Consider the following 7,037-nt stretch of genomic DNA (forward strand, 5'->3'; position numbering starts at 1 on the left):
CATTCTTCTTCTCTGGATCAATTAATGCTTCACATGTAACGATTCAGCGCATTACTGCCACCGACTGGTCAAAATTATTATGTTTTGTATTTTTTTTTGTTTAACTCCTCAGTCAGGAACCTTCTAAATAAAGTCATCATCTAATTTGCATAGCAACTCATTTGCATATTTACACCAAATTAAGTGATGACGTCACTTAAACCTGATACATTGTTGCAAGTCCTCAATCGAAACGCTCTAAATGACGTCAAGTGTCCATTCATTTTATTAATCATATATTCAGTTTTATGATAAATAATTGAACATGCATCTTAAAGTTCCATAAAGAAGGGATCCAAATTCTTTGATATATTTAAACACATTTTTTTAAAGTAATGCAATAGTTACTTTGCTTCGTAATTAGTTTTAGAATACTATACTCAGTTATTAACTCGGTTAGTTTTTTGAAGAAGTAACTCATTACTATAACTAATTGCTTCTTTAAAAGCAACTTGCCCAACATTGATCTCAGCAAACTTAAAGGAATGAGCAGGGTACACCCTGGACAGGTGACTGGAACTGAATTAATCCCAATGCCAACATGTGTACACATGTCAGTTAAAAAAACATACACAAAACTGTCAATATTTCAAATTTGAAAGCTGTGAAATGTCTGCTGTTGCTGTGATAAAAAAAGACATGGTTTGCTCTTTTAACAATCTTATATTTGATCTGCTCCTTTTCACATTTTTTGTGCATAGTCCCATTGACGTAGGTGTGGTTAGGAGGACAAACAGGCAAACCTGTGTCTGTAATTCAGCTGACGTGGGAACCAGTTATATTTGTTAGAAGACGAGCTGTCAGACTACAGGGTGACTGAACTTCCAGAAAAACTGCCTGTTTGCCGGAGTCCCTGAGGAGTGAGGTGATGGGGGTCCGCAGTGCGTCCCACCTGCTGAGAGGCTGTGTGCTCCTGCTGCTCTGCCTGGCCCACAGCCCGCCAGCGGCCTCGGAGGCCACCAGAGATTACTATGAAACTCTGCATGTCGAGTCAACGGCGACAGACCAGCAGATAAAAAAGGCTTTCCGAAAACTGGCCGTGAAGTACCACCCAGATAAGAACAAGGGCACAGATGCAGAGAGGACGTTCAGAGAGATTGCAGAAGGTAAAAACTGGCAAACTTCTTTTATAGTCTAGTCCAGAGGGCCTAAAACTTTTTCCTCTGAGTCCTTCCTGATAAACACGTTGAACTCTCTAATAACAAGAAATTCTTTATTGATCATTTTCACCAACCTCAACCCACACCGTGGTTCGGTACTTAGAGATGGCTGAGCCTGGCATGATGCCATTACACTAATCTTTTTATCTCTGTCAAATGCTGCACGTGAAAATAGTTACCCACATAGCCACCAGAAAAATATGTCTCTCAACAAGGTTACAGATAATCCAAATTTTTCCTATACAAAGTGTTTTTACCAACATAGATTTTAGTTTTATGCTATTTCAATACTACAGGATGTTTTCAAAGAATTTCATTTTCAAGAAATATTCATTCATGTAATACAAGATAGGTCCTGGAACCACAGGTTGAGGGTCTTTTTCTCTGGATCCTGATGTCACCCATCAGCCTTTGATGCATGTGTTTTGGGCTGTGTGTGTGTGTGCATCTTGGAAAGCTGTACACTATGATTTTTAGAATAACGTCTTCTCAATAATTAAAATGACAAAAGAAGTCATGTTTGTTAGAGACATGAGCAGTGAAACGTGTCCAGACGTCTAATCATCTCATTAACGTCTTTCTCTTTGCTCCTCCCAGCCTACAAAGTGCTCTCGAACAGTGACAAACGGAGGCAGTACGACCTCATGGGCCATGAAGCCTTCCTGAACAACCAGGCTTCTGTTGACCCAGAAGATGACCATGAACACTTCTACTTCTTCTCTGACGTCTTCGACGTTTATGACGGGGAGGAAACACACTTCCACTGGAGCTTCCATCAGGATGAGGACGATCAACACACGCACTTCCGTTTTGACGACGTTGACTTCAGGTTTCACTTTGATGACAATGACGAAATATACTTTTATTGACTATGGGGGAGTTTTTTTTTCCCCCCTTCCTTCAACTGTTATGATTTCATATATGCTGATGGTAATAAAGTCTCTGGGTTAATCAAAAACTCTGACAAAGTGTTTTTGCCTTGTTTTGTTTGAGATAACTGGCTGTGAAAGAGGTTGAGAGGCCTGCGACCAGATAACTGAAAAAAACGTCTTGTTTTCCTGTGTGGGTGTGCCACAGATCCCCAGTTACTGACTAACAGACCATTTACTCGTGTATTTCTCTGCGCCAGCACTTTAGATTTGGCTCAGTTTTACTCCATTCCTCTCAGGACCATTGTTGCACTTTGACCCAGAGGATATCCTGTGCCTTCTCAGCATTTGGAGAGTGAGTTCCCTGGAGCCAACAGACAAAGGATCTTTGCAGCTTTACGCCCTTTTTTTTAAGCTTAAAGGACATTTGAAGAAACTTAAAGTTACAAAGACGAGACTGGAAACGTTTGTTTGCCAGCTTGACAATGATGGTAAGTTTTGCTTTTGGAGAAAAACTTGCTTTGAAAACTTCTGAGTGTCATGTGACGGCTTTGGACTCAAGAGGAAACATTCATGGTTACAGTGTGGACTGACTGCAGCTTTTCTTTCTCAGTTTTACATTTAGTTTGCATGAGAATTTCATCTCGGCCTTCACTAAAAACAATGATTGCCACATGTTTTGATGTGCAGGAGGAAGAGAAAGAAGTGGGCTCTGCACTGAGCGTCCATTGTCATAACATCAAAATAACGGAGGTTCTGAGAGATGGGGACACATTTACGTTTCTGATTGTATCCCAGAAGGTGAGATTGCAGCTTTCTGAGGTGACCTGTTGATCCGTCTGAAGTGAAGTGCTCCAGGTACAGCGTGTTGTTGTGATGTCTGTTCCAGCTGTCTGGCACTGGGGAGTACCATGTGCACCGGACCTACGATGACTTTGACTGGCTGCAGCAGCACCTGTTCTCCCAGCAGGACGTGCCTGGCATTCAGGGAGTCATAGTCAGTGCTTCTTTTTATATTTGCTGGATTTAAAATAAAAAAAAAAAGTTTCAGAAGTGTTGAGTTTTTCCAGGATTACAGTGTATCTAACTGTGAAAATTCCCTTTTTCAATACTTTAAAAGATAAAATATGAGTTCAACCACAGACCGAAGAGATCCCAAATCAGTATATCCAGTGAACAATTAGTTCTGTCCACGTTTTGGAAAAGGATTTCTGTCTTACAATGTCCTTCCTGATTTCCCCTTCTGACATCCTCCTTTTCTTTTTAATCAGGAAGTCGGTTCCAGTGCATTAGAGAGAAACAATATACTATGAGGACGCATTTGCAGTATCTTACTTACTGGAATGACAGCTGTGTAAAGAGGAGTTATCTCTGGCATAGCGCTCATTGTGTGTAATAAAATATGTGACTGCATTCCACTGCTGTCAATGCTCTGAGTACCACTGGTGCATTTTTCTTGGTGAAATATTTGGATGTGAAGTGTTGTCATACAATAAGAATAAAATTAAACTGAATGTAGTTGAATTATGCAAATATTTAATAAAATATCATTTTGAGTTTCTAAGTTTAATTTTGTAAAAATTGTAGAGTAAAAAAACAAACTTCTCTTTTTTTTGAAGTTCCCTCCACTTCCTGCAAAATTTCAAGTAAACACCTCTGCCAAAGCGATGAAGCAGCTTGGTAAGCACATCTTTAGATAAATAAAATAGTGCGTAACGGGATGTGGAGTGGTATGATTGACCTATTGATGGCTCTCCTGCAGGTTTCCTTGCTTTAGGAGACTTTCGGCCGTACTGTAAAGCCCTGGAGACCTTCCTCTGTCAGGTCGCTGCGCACAGCATACTCAGCAAAAACAAGGCTGTGGAGGTCTTCCTGACCAACTCAGACGTAAGTCAGCCCATTGCCTTATGATAAAAGCTCCACTTTAAGGGATCAGGACCAGCAAATAGAAAAAGCTTTCATGTTACAACAGGCTGTAATGTGATTCCTTATTTTTATGAGAGAGAAAGGCAGCGCATGGTTAAACTTTCACCACCATATATTCAGCTGAGAGTTCATGTGACTGAACATGAGCTAGTGACCTTTAATATGTTGACTGTGGGCCTCACAGTGGTGTAGTGGTTCGCACACTTAAGTCCCAGAAAGGTCGTGGGTTGAAGTTCAGGCCGGGCCTTTCTGTGTGGAGTTTGCATGTTCTCCCTGAGTGTATGAGTTCTACTCTCAGATTTAATGTTTTACTGAAGGACAAGTAGGCACAATGGATCCTATCTTCCATGAAATTAAAGAATAATAGTTATTTTTTCTCTTTGTCTCTGTGTGAAGCCTCCAGGCACTCACAAAAAGGGTAAAAATATTTTCAACCGACTGAGTCAAGCTGTGGAAGAGATGAGGAAAGAGAGCCATAAGGTACGCTGCGCGCTCCTCCACACCGACCCGCTCTGTTTGAAAACGCACGGCGGTGAGGATTTCAGATTTGTTTCTGCAGGACGTGGACGAGTTCTTTCAGAATGCTCGAGATCAGAATCTGACCCTAACAGGCTGCACGAAGACCGCCGCCGAGGTGAGGCCCGTCTGCTGGTTCAATTCTCTGTCCCATTCACACACTCCAACACTGTGTCAATTCTTTCTCCTTTCCTGCAGAAATTTCTAGATGTGGTGCTTACCGAGGAAAGTAAGGAAACCGCTCCACTTTTTCATAGTTTTGTTTATGCCTGGAATGACAGATATCAGCCACTGTTATCATTATCGTTGTTTGCAGAAATAGCCGTGGCCTGTGGTCACTTCTCCACTGCTCTGCACCTCTGTGTGGAATCAGGAGACGATCCTGACAAACAGGCCTTCACCAGGTGAGGAAGAAGGAAGGAAGCAAGAAGAAAAAACAACAATAAATGAATACTCCAACATGTAAAGACACTGACTGTATGTTTTATTTGCCTTCACAGGATTTGTGTGAAATTGTCAGAGGTCTTTGAGTCTATGAAGGTAAGTTGTTTCTATAAAGAAACAAACTCAGCAACACATTGCTGCTTCGCCTAATGATGTGTCTGTGTGTGTGTGTGTGTGTGTGGGCAGAAAAACATGGCGAGTGTTGCAGAGAACGATGTGATCACCCTCGGAGTGGGCCTGGACTTGGAGTGTCGTTTCCAGGAGGCAGAAAAGGTGTTTCTTTATTTTTATTTTTTTTGGGGTTTGTTTGGTTGTTTTTTTTTTTCAAACCTCCATCATCAATTTATGCTGATCTTGTACGAGATAAAATGATAAACATAGTTCAAATAACTGAATAACCAAGAACACTGACTTATTAGAAATATATAAAATATCTTAAACTAGTTATATACACAAAACATTAACTTTTCACAGCTGAAGAAAATGACATTATGAGAAAAAAAGCTTCTTTCACAGTGAATGGTCACCACTGTTCACCATCATGTGAGGTTAAACTGATAAATTCTTTTGTTTTGCTACCCTGGAGGGCTGTTTTGCCCCAACAGGCCGCATGTTTGTCACCCCTGCTCTAAACTCTGAGTTCATGTGATCTGTGATGGCTGTGTTGGTGGCAGGAAATGCTCTTCAGGAGAACCTGTAAGCTGGTGGAGCTGGAGAACGCGAGAAGAAACGCAGAGAAGGCCAAACCTGCCAAGAAGACTGCTGTGAGTGTGAACCCATGTTTTTACAAGATGTGTCTTCCTCACCAGCAGGTGTCACTAACACACTACTGCTGTGAGCTCCATGTACCATGGTGACAACTCAGTAGATTCTAGAATAATCTGTTCATTCACCTTTGATGAAGCTTCAGTACATATTGATCATCTCATGCTTTCTGTATTGATAAGATGGAAGAAGTGAAGCAAGCAACACAGACAGAGTTTGAACACATTTCTGGAGTGGCAAAGCAAGAGGTAACATCTCAGCGTTCTGCACAGTCTGGCTTTACATTCAGCGCATGTTTTTACATTCATATGACTGTGTCTCTGCTAGATTGGACATTTCCAGAAGGCTCGTGTGCAAATGCTGCAGCAGGCTCTGGTTCAGTGGTGTGAAAAGCAACTTCTTACTGCGAAAGAATCTGCTGACCAGTTCAACAAGCACCTGCAGGTCTTCAGGGAGATGGATTAGAGACGGCCTTAATGAAGCATTCTGGGCGTTTGGGATCGTCCCAACCTGTCCTTCATCCTGTTTGTAGCCTGATCAGATTCAACCCCATTCACATTAAATGGAAGAACATTCTAATATCACACACACACACACACACACACACACACACACACACACACACACACACACGCATCAGGCTTCCCTCAGCTGTACACCCGTTGCAATAAAAATCCTGGCTGAAATGATTGTTTTGAGATCTTTGCAGTGAACTTCATCATCTGTTCGTGGCTGCTCTCTCTGTGTGTGTGTGTGTGTGTGTGTGTGTACACTCTATACTACACCTCTGCATTTGTGCTGAGAGTGTATTGTGCTGCTCTCTTGCCACTACATCAGCCGGGGTCACACAAAATAAAGTGTGATGAATTGATTCCCAAAGTACCTGCTTGCCTTTGTGTGTGTTTCTCACTCCTGTATCATTAATCAGTCGGTCTGACTGCTCCTGCAAGGGCATGGCGGCAAGGACGCCCGGCAGCGGGGCTTTTTGTTTGGCTTTTCAGACGATTCTGTCTCTGTGAAGATCTGTTGATGATCTCATTTACAACCATTTTCAGTTTCCGTGGCATTAGAAGAATTCCGAGTCAGTTACGGCGCAGTAGTGAAGCGCACTTCGCTGAAAATATTTCCACGCATAAGCTCAATGTCATCCTCTGTCTGTGTGCCTGCTGAGGACCGCAGCTTCATATCTCAACGCCATCTCATCTGTTTCGGCCCGCGAAGGTTCTGCTGGGGGAATAAAGAGGAATGGTTTCCATTTCAGGGGAATGAGTCAGGGAGAGATAGACGACTGGTCTGGAGAAGAGAGGATTGAGATGAG

At 42.1% G+C, this 7,037-nt stretch overlaps 2 protein-coding genes across 3 annotated transcripts; both read left to right on the plus strand.

The window, feature by feature from the left end:
- The first annotated feature begins 844 nt into the window (after nt 1–844).
- Nucleotides 845–2,473, plus strand: LOC115389079 (dnaJ homolog subfamily B member 9-like). 2 transcript variants are annotated; one of them, XM_030092469.1, is made up of 3 exons: nt 845–1,145; nt 1,797–2,028; nt 2,368–2,473. In XM_030092469.1, exons 1-3 carry the CDS (start codon nt 908–910, stop codon nt 2,384–2,386), a joined length of 489 nt encoding a protein of 162 aa, XP_029948329.1. In that variant the 5' UTR covers nt 845–907; the 3' UTR covers nt 2,387–2,473. The 2 variants fall into 2 exon arrangements, with proteins under 2 accessions (XP_029948329.1, XP_029948328.1); XM_030092468.1 differs by lacking the exon at nt 2,368–2,473 and having other exon boundaries at nt 1,797–2,115.
- Nucleotides 2,448–6,555, plus strand: LOC115389078 (sorting nexin-6-like). Its single transcript, XM_030092467.1, has 14 exons — nt 2,448–2,559; nt 2,759–2,869; nt 2,958–3,065; nt 3,688–3,748; nt 3,831–3,955; nt 4,391–4,474; nt 4,554–4,628; nt 4,709–4,739; nt 4,827–4,914; nt 5,011–5,050; nt 5,141–5,227; nt 5,629–5,718; nt 5,902–5,967; nt 6,047–6,555. Exons 1-14 carry the CDS (start codon nt 2,554–2,556, stop codon nt 6,182–6,184), a joined length of 1,110 nt encoding a protein of 369 aa, XP_029948327.1. The 5' UTR covers nt 2,448–2,553; the 3' UTR covers nt 6,185–6,555.
- Nucleotides 6,556–7,037: the final 482 nt, after the last annotated feature.

The sequence above is a fragment of the Salarias fasciatus genome, chromosome 5 (assembly GCF_902148845.1).
Source record: "Salarias fasciatus chromosome 5, fSalaFa1.1, whole genome shotgun sequence".
Classification (NCBI taxonomy): domain Eukaryota; kingdom Metazoa; phylum Chordata; class Actinopteri; order Blenniiformes; family Blenniidae; genus Salarias; species Salarias fasciatus.